At 46.5% G+C, this 18,149-nt stretch overlaps 1 protein-coding gene across 10 annotated transcripts in view; it reads left to right on the top strand.

Moving 5' to 3' along the window:
* LOC115197412 (rho GTPase-activating protein 23) overlaps positions 1 to 18,149 on the top strand; it is a 91,525-nt gene that overhangs the window by 63,077 nt on the left and 10,299 nt on the right. For 6 of the 10 annotated variants that reach the window (XM_029758976.1, XM_029758960.1, XM_029758969.1 and 3 more), the window contains exons 6-11: positions 4,657 to 4,717; positions 6,420 to 8,031; positions 16,535 to 16,690; positions 17,432 to 17,546; positions 17,679 to 17,718; positions 18,010 to 18,147. In XM_029758976.1, the coding sequence (XP_029614836.1) occupies positions 4,657 to 4,717; positions 6,420 to 8,031; positions 16,535 to 16,690; positions 17,432 to 17,546; positions 17,679 to 17,718; positions 18,010 to 18,147 (2,122 nt within the window). The remainder of the gene's footprint in view (positions 1 to 4,656; positions 4,718 to 6,419; positions 8,032 to 16,534; positions 16,691 to 17,431; positions 17,547 to 17,678; positions 17,719 to 18,009; positions 18,148 to 18,149) is intronic. The other 4 variants (XM_029758921.1, XM_029758934.1, XM_029758951.1 and 1 more) reach the window with 4 other exon arrangements.

The following is an 18,149-nucleotide window of genomic DNA, read 5'->3' as shown; positions in this document are numbered from 1 at the left end:
ATATACAGTGAGGGAAAAAAGTATTTGATCCCCTGCTGATTTTGTACGTTTGCCCACTGACAAAGAAATGATCAGTCTATAATTTTAATGGTAGGTTTAATTGAACAGTGAGACACAGAATAACAACAAAAAATCCAGAAAAACGCATGTCAAAAATGTTATAAATTGATTTGCATTTTAATGAGGGAAATAAGTATTTGACCCCTCTGCAAAACATGACTTAGTACTTGGTGGCAAAACCCTTGTTGGCAATCACAGAGGTCAGAAGTTTCTTGTAGTTGGCCACCAGGTTTGCTCACATCTCAGGTGGGATTTTGTCCCACTCCTCTTTGCAGATCTTCTCCAAGTCATTAAGGTTTCGAGGCTGACGTTTGGCAACTCAAACCTTCAGCTCACTCCACAGATTTTCTATGGGATTAAGGTCTGGAGACTGGCTAGGCCACTCCAGGACCTTAATGTGCTTCTTATTGAGCCACTCCTTTGTTGCCTTGGCCATGTGTTTTGGGTCATTGTCATGCTGGAATACCCATCCACGACCCATTTTCAATGCCCTGGCTGAGGGAAGGAGGTTCTCACCCAAGATTTGACGGTACATGGCCCCGTCCATCATCCCTTTGATGCGGTGAAGTTGTCCTGTCCCCTTAGCAGAAAAACACCCCCAAAGCATAATGTTTCCACCTCCATGTTTGACGGTGGGGATGATGTTCTTGGGGTCATAGGCAGCATTCCTCCTCCTCCAAACACGGCGAGTTGAGTTGATGCCAAAGAACTCCATTTTGGTCTCATCTGACCACAACACTTTCACCCAGTTGTCCTCTCAATCATTAAGATGTTCATTGGCAAACTTCAGACAGGGATATATATGTGCTTTCTTGAGCAGGGGGACCTTGCTGGCGCTGCAGGGTTTCAGTCCTTCATGACGTAGTGTGTTACCAATTGTTTTCTTGGTGACTATGGTCCCAGCTGCCTTGAGATCATTGACAAGATCCTCCCATGTAATTCTGGGCTGATTCCTCACCGTTCTCATGATCATTGCAACTCCACGAGGTGAGATCTTGCATGGAGGCTCAGGCCGAGGGAGATTGACAGTTCTTTTGTGTTTCTTCCATTTGCGAATAATCGCACCAACTGTTGTCACCTTCTCACCAAGCTGCTTGGCGATGGTATTGTTGCCCATTCCAGCCTTGTGTAGGTCTACAATCTTGTCCCTGACATCCTTGGAGAGCTTTTTGGTCTTGGCCATGGTGGAGAGTTGGGAATCTGATTGATTGATTCCTTCTGTGGACAGGTGTCTTTTATTCAGGTAACAAACTGAGATTAGGAGCACTCCCTTTAAGAGTGTGCTCCTAATCTCAGCTCGTTACCTGTATAAAAGACACCTGGGAGTCAGAAATCTTTCTGATTGAGAGGGGATCAAATACTTATTTCCCTCATTAAAATGCAAATCAATTTATAACATTTTTGACATGCGTTTTTCTGGATTATTTTGTTGTTATTCTGTCTCTCACTGTTCAAATAAACCTACCATTAAAATTATAGACTGATAATTTCTTTGTCAGTGGGCAAACGTACAAAATCAGCAGGGGATCAAATACTTTTTTCCCTCACTGTAGGACTCGTTTTACTGTGGATATAGATACTTTTGTACCTGTTTCCTCCAGCATCTTCACAAGGTCCTTTGCTGTTGTTCTGGGATTGATTTGCACTTTTCGCACCAAAGTACGTTCATCTCTAGGAGACAGAATGTGTCTCCTTCCTGACCGGTATGACGGCTGTGTGGTCCCATGGTGTTTATACTTGCGTACTATTGTTTGTACAGATGAACTTGGTACCTTCAGGCATTTAGAAATTGCTCCCAATGATGAACCAGACATGTGGAGGTCTACCATTTTTCTTCTGAGGTCTTGGCTGATATCTTTTGATTTTCCCATGATGTCAAGCAAAGAGGCACTGAGTTTGAAGGTAGGCCTTGAAATACATCCACAGGTACACCTCCTATTGACTCAAATGTTGTCAGTTAGCCTATCAGAAGCTTCTAAAGCCATGACATAATTTTCTGGAATTTTCCAAGCTGTTTAAAGGCACAGTCAATTTAGTGCATGTAAACTTCTGACCCACTGGAATTGTGATACAGTGAATTATGAGTGAAATAATCTGTCTGTAACCAATTGTTGGAAAAATTACTTGTGTCATGCACAAAGTAGATGTCCTAACCGACTTGCCAAAACTATAGTTTGTTAACAAGAAATTTGTGGAGTGGTTGAAAAACGAGTTATAATGACTCCAACCTAAGTGTATGTAAACTTCCGCCTTCAACTGTACATTAACCTGAGCTATATGCAACCCCTTCCTTGTCAAGTGCAGATCAATAGAGCATGTATTCGTTATAGTTAAAGTTGTCATGATCCACTACAACTCACAAACTCAGATTTGAAGATTGAATTAAAATAGCCAGGGAGTTACTCTAGAGTCCCGATACAATTGCCCGTTGATGTAAAGTTTATCCATCACCATGGAGACTTGTTGATTCAGGCAACACTTTTCCTTCATGATGGGATAAAAAAAAATCCTTTCATTGATCTCTGCGGGGAAGTGATCATTCATTCCAAAATCAGTGTTTCTGAGTTCTCTGCCCCTGCTCTTCGTCATTTCCTTTCGCTTAAATTTGTCAAAACATGCAATAATAGCCTGTGGCCTATTCACAGAGGCCTTACCCATTCTATGGACTCTGGAGAAAGTGACATTACACCCAACATCAGTGGGCAGTTTCAGTTGAGTTGACATAAAGTCTCGGACAGTGTCCTCACAGCCTCTGCTGCTGTCATTCTCTGGTATCCTTGAAAATATTAGATTGTCCCGCATTGATCGACACTGTACATCAACAAGCAAGGTTTCTTTAAGTTGTTTGTTCTCCCTTTGCACCACCTCCACCTTGCCATGAATAGAGTCTACAGTACCTTTCAGCACCGTGTTCTCTTTCCTTAGATCATCCATCTGACATTGGCTGAATTCTAGACTGGCACATAATGCATTGATATCGTCTCGTAAAATATCCAAGATATCAAGTTTGGCAAGCCTTTCATTGATGGATTTTAACAAGTTAGCATCCATATCAGTAAACCTCTCCCCACTCTCCCTGTGCGCCCTCTTGCTTGGGGATGGTTTGGTTCCATCGTTGATACCGCTTGGCCAACTTGGCTTTGGTTTGTTTTGTTGATTGCATTTGTTGTCCTTAATGCTTGAATCCTCCGAAACCAGTGACATGTTTCTTTGAGTTCGTAAGTATCTCTCGTCAATGAATCTTTCAAGCGCTTCAATGAATTCTGAATAATCTAGCGTGTTTGTAGGCAGAGTGAAACAAAAAGAACAAAACAACGTTAACTTAGCTAGCGTCTAGTCAGTGAACGCGGAAAAAATCACACCAGCCCAGGACCTCCACATCCAGCTTCTGGAATACGTAAGAACACCTGTTCCTTCACCTCTGATGCTCTCAACCCTTTTTTCTCTCTCCCTCTCTGATGGTTGTTCTTCTGGAAGGTTCTCCCATCTCCACAGTGGAACTCTGGAGCTCTGTCAGACCAAGGCCCTTCTCACCTCCCTAACCTTGCAAGGCCCTTCTCCCCCGATTGCTCAGTTTGGCCGGGCGGCCAGCTCTAGGAAGAGTCTTGGTGGTTCCAAACGTCTTCCATTTAAGAATGATGGAGGCCACTATGTTCTTGAAGACCTTCAATATTGCAGACATCTTTTGGTACCCTTCCCCAGATCTGTGCCTCGACACAATCCTGTCTTGGAGCTCTACGGACAATTCCTTCGACCTTGTGGCCTGGTTTTTGCTCCGACATGCACTGTCAACTGTGGGACTTTATATAGACAGGTGTGTTCCTTTCCAAATCATGTCCAACCATCTGAATTTACCACAGGTGGACTCCAATCAAGTTGTAGAAACATCTCAAGGATGATCAATGGAAACAGGATGCACCTGAGCTCAATTTCGAGTCTCATAGCAAACGGTCTGAATACTTACGTAAATTATGTATTTCTGTTCGTTTTTTTTATACATTTGCAAAAACTTCGCTTTGTCTTTATGAGGTATTGTGTGTAGACTGATGAGGAACATTTTTTATTTAATCCTTTTTAGCCTGTAATGTAACAACGTGGAAAAAGTCAAGGGGTCTGAATACCTTCCGAATGCACTATATGTGTGGGTGTTGTTTATCTACGAGACATGTATGTTTTATGTATGTACAGCAACATTCTGGAATGTGGAACATGTTCAGTTGAGTAAGTCTTCCTTGACTTGTGTGAGTACATCCTCCTAAAGAGAATAGCTTGGCGCAATGAGTGTACAGAGCACATCCACTGAGAGCAGTAGAGTCACCAGGGTCATCGTCAACAGGGTCTCCTGTGACATGGTTGCTGATCAACTCATCTCAAAGCAAAACAAAACCCTTCGTCACAACTGGGGGAAAAGTGTTCTCTTACCGTAACATGATGAGTTTGGGAAAAAATGTGGAATTATAATTGTTTTTCTATCGTTCCATCTGTGTTCCTTTTTCCCTTCTCCCCTTCCTCATTCTCTCCCCTCTCTTCGGTTCCCCCTCTCTTTGCCCTCTCCCTTCCTTGTCCCTCTCGCCTTTCTTCTCGTTCTCTCCACAGTGAGAGTGTGTTGGAGCTCTCTATAATGCCAAAAGATGAAGATGTTCTCCAGCTGGTAAGTGTGAGTATGATATTTCTGCCACCCTACACCCTAATAGAAATACTCACTCTCTCCTGATAAATGAATTGATTTTAAGAATACTAATACTACGGAGAGATAACATCTTGGATATAGTCGTTCTTGTCATTCCATTGCTTTGAGTTGAAATTCTAAACTCTCAGGAACTAGCTTCACTGTGACCTCACTGTGACGCAGATGCTTTCTAGTCTGTAGCTGGATTACAACACACTTTCATTCAAGCTATTATGCAAAGTTCTGTAGAAGCGTAACACACACACTTTGCCTCAGTCCATAAATTGCTCCACCACTTACACACATGACCAGACATGCAGAGCAGAGCATGTCACCGCCTCTCCTCTGGACCAGGAGGAGCAACCCATGGGCAAGAACGCTGACACAACCTCCCCGACCTGGGCGCCCGACCTGGGCTTCTCTCTCTCCCCCCATTTATCTCTCTCTCTCACAATTATCTCTCTCTCTCTCACACACACACAAACCCCTACCCACCAAGCACCCTTTCTTTCCCCTTCCAAATACTGCCCTCCTTCAACCCCACTACCACTCCCTTACCACTCCACTCCTCCACCCTTCTCTCCTCTCACTCCGCCCCTCACTGCACCATGGGCATCGGTTGCATTCCAATGGTGACATCACCAGCACTAGTTACGCCCCCTTCCACCCTCCCACAGGGTAGAGTGAGGGAGAGAGAGAGAGAGGGAAGAGGGACTTTGGAAAGGCTTGTCTGAGGACAGCATACTGAACGAAGAAGAAAGTTCGACAGATAGCAGAAAAGAACAGCGAGAGAGACAAAAAAAGGAGTGTAACGAAGAAGTTGCGACACAACCTCGAGAACGAAGGAGAGTGGTAAATCGTAGCGACGGGAGTGTTAGTGTCTGTGGGAAGCAAACAGAATGGTGCATTGAGGAGTTCCCCTCCTCTCCTCTTCTGCTGTGAGTGACTTCAAGCCAGTATTGAGCCTGAGAGACACTGCCAGACTGAGTGTGGGCCTGCCCTGCTCTCTGAGGTGAAGCCTGAACACCAGCTGAACACTTCATCTGTAAGTGTTGCCTTTTGATGTGAATTCATTTTGGGCAAAGATGTTTTAAGTCTGTGGCTTTGTAGTTTCTTAATCGGTGTTGCGGCTGTCGCTTGAGGGGCGGAACGCTGAACGATGCTTCAGATCTGTGTGTTGTTGTTGCGGGTGTATTGGATCAAGCTGGTTGTAGCAGTGAGACTCTGTGCTGGTTTTTAATAGATCCAGATTTGCTGTTGTTTTAAGTCAGTGTTTTGTTGCAGTGGTGTATTCGGAACATTGCTGTGGGTCTGTGGGGCTGCAGACGGTTGCTGTGTTGTGGCTCTTGCTCAAGGCGCGTGCTAGTGCCTGCAGCTAACGAGTAGCTGTGTTTGTGTTGGAGGCTGAGTTGGGGCCCCTGAGAGTCACTGTGGCTGAGCAGACTGAGGTGGTAGGAGGATGAACACAGATGATTCTCGACGTCGCTTGCTCTGCAACATCATAGTTAACAAGGTGCTTTAGTGGAATGCTGTGCCGGTCAACCCTGTGACTGTCAAAGCAGTTGTATTGAATCATTGAGTCCATCTACTGATCCCGCTCCTTCCTCCCCTCTGACCTCTGACCTCTGTTCGTCACCTGAACTCCTCCTATTTGTGTCTCACCTCTCTTCCTCTCTGTCTCCACCTACAGGCATACTCCCAGGATGCCTACCTGAGGGGCAACGAGCCTTACACAGGGGGAGCCCGGAACCTACCGGTACCCCCGCCCCTCTGCTACGCTCCCCGCGCCAAGTCCCAGCCTCCCGCCGGGGCCCCGGCCCCCATGGGCCAGAACCAGCTGGACAACTGGAGCCGCTGGGCAGGCTCCGCCAGCCCCTTGTCCCCCCTGGACAACCGCTCCACCGTGGGCAGCCCGGCCAGCTGGCAGGAGGGACTGGGCAGAGAGCCGGGGGGCGTGGGCCACAGTAGCCCCCCCTACAGGACAGAGGAGATCCAGTACGGTGTGACCGGGCAGCAGCCTACGGGACAGACCAGGGGCCGCTCCTACTCCTCATCTTCTTCTTCAGGAGGGCCCCTCAGCAGCCCTCTCCATGTCCACTATGTCAACCACAATGCTGCTGGCACTGCCACCACCGCCTCCTCTCAGCCCCAGAAGGGCAGCCAGGCCTGGGCCAGCCCTCCCCAGCCGAGCCCCAGCCGCAGCCAGCACTGCCAACAGGCCCTGTCTGAGTGGTACTACAGCCAAGCTGCTGAGCAGCGCCAGGGCCGCAGTGGCAGCATGCACCACCGCCACCGCAGCTACTCTCAGGACAGGCTGTGTGAGACAGGCCCTGGGTGCCACCGCCGGGGTCCGGGCGGCTGGCCCCACAGCGCCTCCCAGGATACCCTGATGCTACTGCAGCAGTCGGGCCCAGGCCCCCACGGGGACCCTTCTTGGACCTATGGAGACTGGGAGGGGGCCCGGGACCAGAGTCACCCCTCCTTCTACGGCAGCAGAGCCCGGTCGGAGAACCTGCTGGTACAGTACGACCGCTATGGCCGCTCGCTGGAGATGCTGGAGTCGCCCCGTTCCGAGAGGCCCGCCTGGCTGCAGCAGGCCTCACAGAAAGCACCCAGGACTGAGGCCTACCAGAGGCAGGGGAACCATTACGGTGTTGCACCGGCCCCCTCTATGAGCCGACAAGCACAGCCGCACCACAAAAACCACCCCCAACCCCACTCACAGTCTCACCCACAGCCCCAGCCCCAACAACCAGCCCCTCAGAGCAGACGTCTGCCCACCGGACAGAGCCTGGACGACCAGCCAGTAGGTTACCGCAGCTACAGCCCCTCTTTCAACCGCAAGACAGGCCGCATCATGCAGCAACCCTCCTTCAGGGACCCCTCCTACCTTGGCCCCCACCTCAGCTGGGCCCCCACCCCCAAAACCAGCCCCCCAGAGTGTGTTGTCCCCTCAGTTCCATCCCTCCTGGCCTCCACCACCCCCGAGCCCCTTGACAGGGCCTACCGCCCCACCAACCATGAGAGGGGGGCAGTGGAAGGCCAGGTGGAGGTGGTAGCTCAGACCCCGGAAGTCAAACTGAGAGAGAAACCCCCCACGGGACGAAGGAGCGCCCACGCCATGCGCCACCCCCACTACACCCTGCCTGTAGATGGCACAGAACCCCCTGTGTTCCCCCCTGAACCCCACAAGACTGCCCCCGCCCCTCGCCCCTCAGGAGATGGTGCCCCGCACCGTACCAATGGCAACCTGGCCCCCCTGTCTGTAGAGGATGACGCAATGGCCTCCATTCCCTTTATAGGTAAGCACCTCCACCACCACACACTCCTCCTCTTCCTCTCCCAACCCCTCCATGTGACTTGCAGACCCCATCACTCACACTTCCGTTTAAGACACAAACAAATTCCTCCTGATTGATCTTACTGAAACTTACTGGAAACTAACTGTTCGTAAAAACAAACAAGAAGCTTACCAGAAAGATTGACCAGAAAGAGGGGGAGGACAAAGACTATGACTTGGCCTGTATTTAGAACCATTCTCTCTGTAACCTTCATTTCCTCTGTCGGTCTACCTGTGTGGCCAGGCTCCGGGCTTTTCCTCACTCTGTCTCCAGCCTGTTTCTTTGTTCGTGTTGGGTAATACTGGCACTTCCCACAGACATGCAGACAGTATTAGTAGTGTTTGATTGAATCATAATTTACGGGACTTCACTAACCCCCCCCCCCCCCTCCCCCCCACCCCCTCCTCACCAAGTCGATCCCCTTTCCATTCACAGGAGAGGAGGTGGAAGCTGACTTTATGTCTGTCACTAGCTTTCAGTCTGTCTGCTTTCACAACAGGGAGAATATTTTTCTCTCTCTATGTCACTGCCATGAATTCCATTTTAATTCCAGCCAAGTTGGGTGGCAGGTAGCCTAGCGGTTAAGAGCGTTGGGCCAGTGTTTGAATCCCCAACTAGGTGAAAAATCTGCCGATGTGCCCTTGAGCAAGGCACTTAACCCTAATTGCTCCTGTAAGTCGCTCTGGATAAGAGCGTTTGCTAAATGACAACAAAAAAGAATAATAGTATATTTGAATTGGTTGAAACTAATAATAACCTTAACTTTTGGATTTGCTGAGATTGACCCTCTGGGCTTCGTAACTGTTTCAACGTTTGTGTATTTGCTTACTACATGTGTGTTCTACTGTAATCACACATTTGTGTATGTATGTATGTGTGTGTGTATGTGTGTATGTGTGTATGTGTGTATGTGTGTATGTGTGTATGTATGTATGTATGTATGTATGTATGTATGTATGTATGTATGTATGTATGTGTGTGTGTGTGTGTGTGTGTGTGTGTATGTATGTATGTGTGTATGTATGTGTGTATGTACAGTGTGTTTGTGAGAACAGAACACGAGGTATCTGGTCGTGTCTCAGCTTGTTGCCTCTGCTCTGCTGCTGAAAGAACACATGATGAACATAACAGGGCCTCAGTAAATAGCCAGCTACTCCTACATCCAGTACAGTACTAATCAACAGACCATAGCCTCTAGCCCTACAGTCAAACCACAGGTGAACCAACCAACCACAGCTAAGGCAGGACCAGGCCAGGGCCACTTGCAGTACCTATAGGAAGTCTACACACCCCCGTGAACCTTTTTCACATGTTGTTGCGTTTATGCAGTGGGATTGAAATAGATTAAAAAATACAAAATAAATGATGTCATTAAACTACACAAATTACTCCATAATCTCAAAGTGAATAGAAAATTCAACAAATTTGAACAAATTAATAAAACTTGAATAACTAAAATAGAGTTGTTGCATAAGTATTCTCCCCTTTGTTTAGGCAAGCCTAAATGAGTTCACGAGTGAAATTTGGCTTTAAAAAAAAGCACATAAGTTACATGGACACACTCTGTGTGAAATAATAGGGTTGACATAATTTTTAAATGACTAACCCTTCCTTTGTCCCCCATACATACCACATATGTAAGGTCCCTCAGTCAAGTTTTGAATTTCAAGCACAGATTCAACTACAAAGACCAGGGAGTTTTTCAAAAGCCTCATAAAGAAGGGCAGTGATTGGTGGATGGGTAAAAATAACAAATCAGACATTGAATACTCTTTAAGTATGGCCGAGTTAATAATTATGCTGTGGATGATGTATTTAAACCACCCAGACACAAAGATACAGTCATCCTTCTGAACTGAGCTGCAGGACAGGAATGAAACTGTGTGTGTGTGTGTGTGCGTGTGCGCGTGCGTGCGTGCGTGCTCAGGGATGTTACCATGAGGCTATTGGTGATTTTAAAACAGTTAGAGTTCAATGGCTGTGATGGGAGAAAACTGAAGATGGCTCAACAACATTGTAGTGACTCCACAATACTAACCTAAATGACAGAGTGAAAAGAAGAATACAAATACACTGAATAAAAATATTCCAAAACATGCATATATATATGCTATAAGGCACTAATGCAATATTGCAAAAAAACACGGCAAAGGAATACACTTTTTGGCCAAAATGCAAAGCCTTATGTTTGGTCCAAAACATCACTCCCTCCTTATTTTCAAGCATGGTGGTGACTGCATCATGTTATGGGTATGCTTGACTCTGGAAATAACCAAGTTGCAGTTTTGACTTAAATTTGCTTGAAAATCTATGGCAAGACTTGAAAAATTGCTGTCTAGCCATGATCCCCAACACCTTGACAGAGCTTGAAGATCTTTTTTTTTTTAAAGGATACTGGGCAAATATCGCACAATACAGGTGGGCGAAGCTCTTAGGAGATTTACTCACAAGACTCACAGCTGTAATCGTCTGCCAAATGTGCTTCTAACATGTATTGACTCAGGGGGGTGAATGCTTAACTAATCAAGGCATATTACTGTTTTATTTTTAATTCATCTTTAACTTTAGAGTTTAGAGTATTTCGTGTAGATCGTTGACAAAAAATTACAGTTAAATCAATTTTAATCCCACTATGTAACACAATAAAATGCAACGAAATCCAAGGAGTATGTAGACTTTCTATTAGCAAGGTAGGCTACTCCACACCCTCAGATGGTCAGGACAACAACCGAGGTCAGCAAAGTGCAAAGCAGATTGAAATGAGCTGCGTCGGAAACTTGTGCCGACGTTAAAATGGAGAGATGGATAGATGCCCTCAATGTGGGGCCAAACCTTGAGGAACATAGAGAGCGAGAGAGAGAGAGAGAGACCTATAAAGAAAGAGATTTAATAAGGAAGAAAACCAGGAAACTGAGAAAATTCTTGCTGCTTCTCTTCCTTCCTGCTCAAGAGTCAGGGATGCAAGCTGAGGCACGTTTAATGACCAAAGACTGAAACTTCAAACTTCATGACCAAAGACTGAAACTTCAAACTTCTCTCTTGCTGTTTCTCTATCTCTCCATCTTATCCACTTCCTGATAGGATCTGTGATCTGGTTGTTTGGGAACATGATTTAATAGGCTGTAGATGATGAGGCTGTGTAGTAGACAGACGCACAAAAGAACGGAGTCTGTGCTGTCCTGGATGGTGGTTGGCTTCTCTTGCCCTCTAGTATCGGTCGTTTGACTTAGCGTTTCTCTATATATGGTGCTTTCACTCACTGTAGTCCCCTTTTGAATAGTGTTGGTAGCTTGCGGTAGCAAAACCAATGAAAGGAATTACTATTGGAGCATTTATACTGTAAATCCTAGGATTGGGTCTTATTAGGATGGCAGGTTATACTGTCCCCCCTGAGCCTCCTTTTGGGGGAACCCAGAAGTGTCGGTGGTAGGACAGGGGGCCTGGTGGTAGTGGGACCCCCTGTGAGTCACAGTACAGTAGGGGTCCAGACTGTCTCTGTCACACTGCCAGCCTCAGGCATTGCACTCTGTGCCCACTGCCCTCAATGCTGCCTTTGTGTACCGCTGGGAGATGTCCACAGCCCCTCCACACTATACCCTCTCCACAACAGACACATACTGAGCTGGCCAAAACATGGCCTATGCTCTCAAAGACATCTCTCTTTCACCCTCTCTCTGTGTCTCTGTGTGAGCGGGTGAGGTCATGGCGTCTCCTACAGAGAAGGGGAAGTGATAGTAGGCTATAGGAGTGTGTTGTAGTAGTATAGAGCCCTGCTCCATTCTCTAGTCCTGTAGTGTGGTGGCTGGGAGCTCCTCTCTCTACTGGCGCTGCTCTGCTGCTGCTGGCTCTGTTAATGATGGCCTTTGTTAAACCCACAGGCAGCGAGAGCGGCTATTTCTGGGTTCGGCTGTAAACAGGCAGATTCCACATCCCAGATTGGGAATGTTTCCGCCTCTGCCTCTTCTCCTACTGCCTCTGTTGGGCTGGACCTAGCACCGAGACGAGAAATGGACTGATACAGAGAGAAGAGGAGGGGTGAGGGAGATGTCGAGAGACAGAGGAAAGCAGGTGGAAGGCGGTGAAAGTGGAAGCCGAGAGGAATAGAGGGGAGAATATGATGTCTGTGGAGAGGTATGGTCAGAGAAGAAACAGACATGGGGGAGAGAGGGATGAGTCTTGCATGAAAAGTTATGTTTTGAGCACCTTGTAACAATACAAGAAAGCATAACATTCAGTTTAAAAAGTTCAAGTTACGGCTACAGGGGTTGGTTTCGAGTTGAGAGCCAAGTAGTCTTTGAGCCATAGCTTCCATTTGAGACTGAAGATCTGCTGCCCTCTGCTGTTTAGTGAAGGTACTCACAGACAGGCGCAGCAGCCGTGGTTGTTAGTGAGGCCAGCATTAGGACCTGAAGCTACAAATGTTAAACATGGGCAAAATCCTACCCTTCCCTCCCTACATGCAAACACTAGTCTGGTCCATAATCCTCTGTGTCAATCAGAAAGTGTGTTGTGGCTGGCTGGTTTCACATCCCCTTGTGTGTGTTTTAGAATGGTTGAGATGAACGTTGTAGGGTAGGTTGGGTAGGTTACTTTCTAAATTACATCTGTTAGAGTTACTAGTTACCTGTCCAAAATTGTAATCAGTAATGTAACTTTTGGATCACCCAAACTCAGTAACAATCGGATTACTTTCAGTTACTTTTAGATTACATAAGAGGCATTAGATGAAGACAAAAATGAATATTACCAATTGAACGACATCTATTGCAGGATAAATCAACGTTAGAGTTTACATAGCTGGCCATACATTGATGTTGCATTATGGTGTATGTAGGCTTCTTTTAACCCATTGCTTTGTGCTTTAATACAGATAAGTTTCAAGGTTTGATGTCACGCGCACAACAGTGAAATGCATTTCTTGCGAGCTCTAAATCCAACAATGCAGTAGTCAATAATTAGTGCGAAAAATAACATACGGTAGAACAAAAACACACGAGACATTTTTTTTTATAAATAAGAAGAACACGAGAAAGTAAGAAGCTATATACAGGGTGTCGTGTGTGTGTGTGTGTGTGTGTGTGTGTGTGTGTGTGTGTGTGTGTGTGTAGAAACAGACCAAGGTGCAGCATGCCTATCTTTTCACATCTTTATTATATTGTGAAACTTAGCCAAACAAACTATAAACAAAACACAAACTGTGACGACAGAGGTGCAACATGAACTAACTCAAAATAATCTCCCACAAACACAGGTGGGAAAAACAACTACTTAAATATGATCCCCAATTAGAGACAACGATGACCAGCTGCCTCTAAATGGGAATCATACAAAAAAAAAAAACATAGAAAAAAGAAACTAGAACACAACATAGAAAAATTAAACTAGATTTTAAAAAACAGTCACGTCCTGACCTACTCTACCACAGAAAATAAGAGCACTCAATGGTCAGGACGTGACACAGGGTCAGTTCCAGGGTCAGTAGCTATATACAGGGTCAGTTCCAGGGTCAGTAGCTATACACAGGGTCAGTTCCAATACCATATTTAAAATGTGCAGGGATACTGGATTGACAGAGGTAGATATGTATAGGGGTAAGGTGAGTAGGCATCAGGATATATGATAAACAGTAGCAGCAGCGTAAATGAAGATTGTATGTGAGTGCGTGTGTAAAGTCAGTATAAATGTGTGCGCATGGTATGTGCGTGTTGGAGTGTCAGTGTGTGTGATTGTGTAGAGTCCTGTGAGTGTGCATAGAGAGTGCAAAAAATACAAAGAAATACAAGGGTCTATTTAGCAGTCTTATGGCTTGGGAAAATAAGCTGTTCAGGAGCATGTTGGTGTCAGACCGGTACCGCTTGCCATGCGGAAGCAGAGAGAACAGAACAGCTGTCTGCGCCACCCTCTGTAGCGCTATGCTGTTGTCATACCAAGCAATGACGCAGCTCGTCAAGAAGCTGTAGAACTTGGATTTGAGGGCCCCGTGCCAACCTTTTTCAGCCTCCTGAGGGGGGGAAGAGGCGCTGTCTCTTCATGTGCGTGGATCATTTTAAGTCTTTAGTGATTTGGATCCCGAGGAACGTGAACCCTCTGAACCTGCTCCGCTGCAGCCCGTCGAAGTGGATGGGGGCGTGCTCGGACCCCCATTCCCTGTAGTCCACGATCAGCTCCTTGGTCTTAATGACGTTGAGGGAGAGGTTGTTGTCCCGGCACCACACTGTCAGGTCACTGACCTCCTCCCTGTAGGCTGTCTCGTCGTCGCCGGTGATCAGGCTTACCACCGTCATGTCGTCAGCACACTGGGTGATGGTGTTGGAGTGGTGCGTGGCCTCGCCGTGGTTTGTGTACAGGAAGTGCAGGACGGGACTGAGCACGCACCCCTGTAATACGATTAGGCTATATCTTGACATAAAAAAACAAAGTCTGTCAGATTTCCAAACATTCCAATTAATTGAATACCCCTTGATCTTCAAGAATAGGATTTATATATAGATTTGCCAAATAGTTTTACCTGAGAATGACTCAAAAAACGAAGGACTTATTAGCCTACTCTGTTTATTATTTTGTTGTTTCGAGCTGAAAAAGAAATGCTGCTCTCATGGAATCGCATGCTTTGAGCACTGCCAAAAAAGTGCTATTTGCATGTGAAAAATGATTGCCATATGCTGCATTTGCTATAGGCCTAATGCTCACGTTTCTGTATGATATCTCGATCATTTGTAGCAGTTTAAATCTTATCAAAAGTGTGCACGTTTGAGCATGTGTCTGTGAGGCCCATGGATTATTTTTTTTTTATCAGCACGAATTAGATTGAGCAATAAAAACCTCACTTGTGGTCTTCTTAAATTAAACTTGTTTTTGACAGTATGTGGAGCACAAAACCACGGAGGAGTTTAGAAGGGAGGAAGTTCCTCAAACTGTTATTCCATAGACTGGGATCTGCATTATGCAGCTGTTGCAAGAGTGAATTTTTCACTCAAGGCCGTCCACCAGCCGCAAAAACAATACACGATAGGCATCTTAAACCTCTTAAATTCAACCATTATTGGATTAAAATGCACAGTCGTCCACAAAAAAGACAATCCGTTAGAAAAAAATAGCCCGAGCAGCAGTATGAGTCACATCAGTGCGCTATGTATGTAGATATCAATAATACGTGATAGCCGTGTCGCCCGTAGGCTACACCGCTGCTGTCGTCCTTACCTCCAAGCCTTTATTCAAGTAGGATGTATAATCTTTGGATGCTGACAGCAGTCGCACCATTGGAAGACCGCTTGGACTGTACCCTACCAAAGCCTATTCCTGCTCTTTTCCCGCTATCCATCAAACGGTCTCTGATTTGTGGGAAGACTCGCTCAGGTTGAACAAAGTTAAACCTGCTCCTTTTTTCAATGCTGATTTCGATGTCTTTGAGAAAACGGAAAGGTGCCAAAAATATATATTTTTTCGCTAACATCCTTTATGAATTTAAAAGTAATCCTACAAGTAATCGTCTAGTTTTTTCAAAGGAATCTGTAATCTGATTACAATATTTTTGCTGGTAATGTAACGGATTACGGTTCGTTTTTTTTTGTAATCAGTTATATGAAACACATATGTAACCCGTTACTCCCCAACCCTGATCTTGGATATATTACTTATGGTTGTTTTATGTATTTCTGTCATTCAACTTTGAAATGACTGCTTTCATTTTGAAAATGCATAGCAGCTAACCAGGACATTATCACTGCAAGCAAGACATAGTTTCCTTTTTTGTGTGTGTAATGCACTCATACAAATGAACACAATGAATCACACACAGCCTTACACATACTTCCCAACCCGCTAGTTGATAAAGAACTGAAACCTAGCGTTATTACATGGTACTCGAAGCCTTTTCCGTTTCTATTTGAAGAACTGTTCTCATGGAGGCAGCAGACACAGGTACAGCATAGGGTGTTGTTTCAATCTCTCTGTATGTCGTTTTACTTTCCACCTTATTATTTTGTCTATTGTCCGTTGCTCATTTACAGTTACCTTATTGAAGTTCTAATTTGCAGTTCTGCCTTGGTCTTTTCTGACTATTTTCATCCACTTTCTCTTTGAGGATGCTTCATACATGTTAGAATCTGTGTGTACGGTGTTTGTGTGTTGGATGGACAAAGAAAGTGAGTGAGTAGTAATGTGTCTTGTCAATGGTTCTCAGAGAACCTGAGCATTCCGTGTGAAATCAGTAACTCTGTCCTTTATAGTAACCCTGTGGTGGTACCTCATCGCTCTCCCTTCCTTCAAATCCTCTCCCCTCCTCCCTCTATCCTTCCCTCTCGCCCTCTCACCCTTGATTCTGCCCTCTGCCCTTCCCTAACCTTCCCTCTACTTCCCTTCCTCCCTTCTTCCTATCCTGTCTCCCACCTCTTCCCTTTCCCTTCCCTCCTCTTCCCTCTATCCATCCCTCTCCTCCCTCTACCTTCCCCCCACACACACACAGATGAGCCGACGAGCCCCAGCGCTGACCTCCGTGCCCGCCACGTACCCGCCTCCTCCGTGGTGTCCAGCGGCATGAGCTCGGCGCCCGCCATCGTCACCAGCCCCGCCTCCCCCACCTTCACCTTCCCCCTAACCAGGCTCTTCTCACACGACTGCAGTGAGTGCCCCCCCCCCTTGAGCCGGATTACCCCGGACCGACTACCCTGCATGCAGCCATACCAGAACCCACCCAGCACCCCTCTCTGCGGTGTCTGGTACCATGCGAGCAGACATGCCACCTCCACATCTATGGAGAGAATGGCTTACTGTACACAGCATGCTCCTTTGTCTCTCTGCATGAGTTGATTGACAATTTTTCCATGGCGAAGAGGTAAATTAGCCTCCAGTAAATAGGCCTTGTGTACTTCTTTGTGCCTGGTAAGATGCATGCGCACCCTAAAGCAAATGTATTCTCTCCTCGGTGGACTAAGCGCCTAGGCAGATGCATATGCGTCATTGAAGTGAATGTGGTTACTCTACCTTTTGTAGAAAGTGTGTTTTGTACCAATAGGGTCCACATGTTCCTCTGTATAGACTAGTCCAGTGGTCGTCGTACACCCAGCTTTAGCCCAGTCTGACAGACAGACTCCCCTTGCATGACGGTAGTGAGCGAAGTGACCTGAGAAGACCTAACCTAACCTGAGTCCATCCTGCCAGCCCACCTCTCACCCGCTACCTCACCCCAGCCACCTCACCCAACCACCCTCCACCTCTCTGTCAACCGCTCACCCCTGTCTCTTAACCCCACACTCCTTAACATCCTCTGACTACCATTACATCTACATTCTTCTCTTTCCTTCCTTCCTTCTTTCTTTCTGTCCCTCTCTCTCTCTCACTCGCTCCGTCTCCCACTGAGCAGGCAGTATTAAATCCAGTCGCCGTTCCTCCTATCTTCTAGCCATCACCACGGAGCGCTCCAAGTCATGTGACGAGGGACTCAACACCTTCAGAGGAGAGGAGGGCCGCGTCTTCTCGTGAGTAACGCAACACCGGGGGAGACGTGGGAACCGATTAGGAGGGATTCATCCGGAGCATATGGTCAACTCATTTCCTAGGAAATCTTGCGGTAGTCATTTTAAACTAACCCTCCGTTTTATTCTCCGTAGGAGGCTGCCAAAGAGAGTGAAGAGTTTCTTCACTGATGGGGTGAGTTTTTTCCCCTGTTTCACAACAACAGTAGGCTGTACCCTACATGTGACCACACTGCAGATTGCAGAGGACCTTCCAATTCTGGCAGCTTGGGGAGTGTGTCTGAAACCAGTTGTTTTTTTTCAGTGTGTTTATCCTAAAAACCTGGTGTGTGTGTGTGTGTGTGTGTGTGTGTGTGTGTGTGTGTGTGTGTGTGTGTGTGTGTGTGTGTGTGTGTGTGTGTGTGTGTGTGTGTGTGTGTGTGTGTGTGTGTGTGTGTGTGTGTGTGTGTGTGTGTGTGTGTGTTAGTCTCTGGACAGTCTGGGGGCGGCGGAGGAGGTGCGCTCCAAACGCCACTCCACCTCAGAGCTGGGCAGTATCAGCTACAGTGACATATGGAGAGAGGGATGGCTGCACTACAAACAGATCCTCACGGAGAAGGGCAAGGT

The sequence above is a fragment of the Salmo trutta genome, chromosome 1 (assembly GCF_901001165.1).
Source record: "Salmo trutta chromosome 1, fSalTru1.1, whole genome shotgun sequence".
NCBI classification, from domain to species: Eukaryota; Metazoa; Chordata; class Actinopteri; order Salmoniformes; family Salmonidae; genus Salmo; species Salmo trutta.
This window is presented reverse-complemented; position numbering and strand designations above follow the sequence as displayed.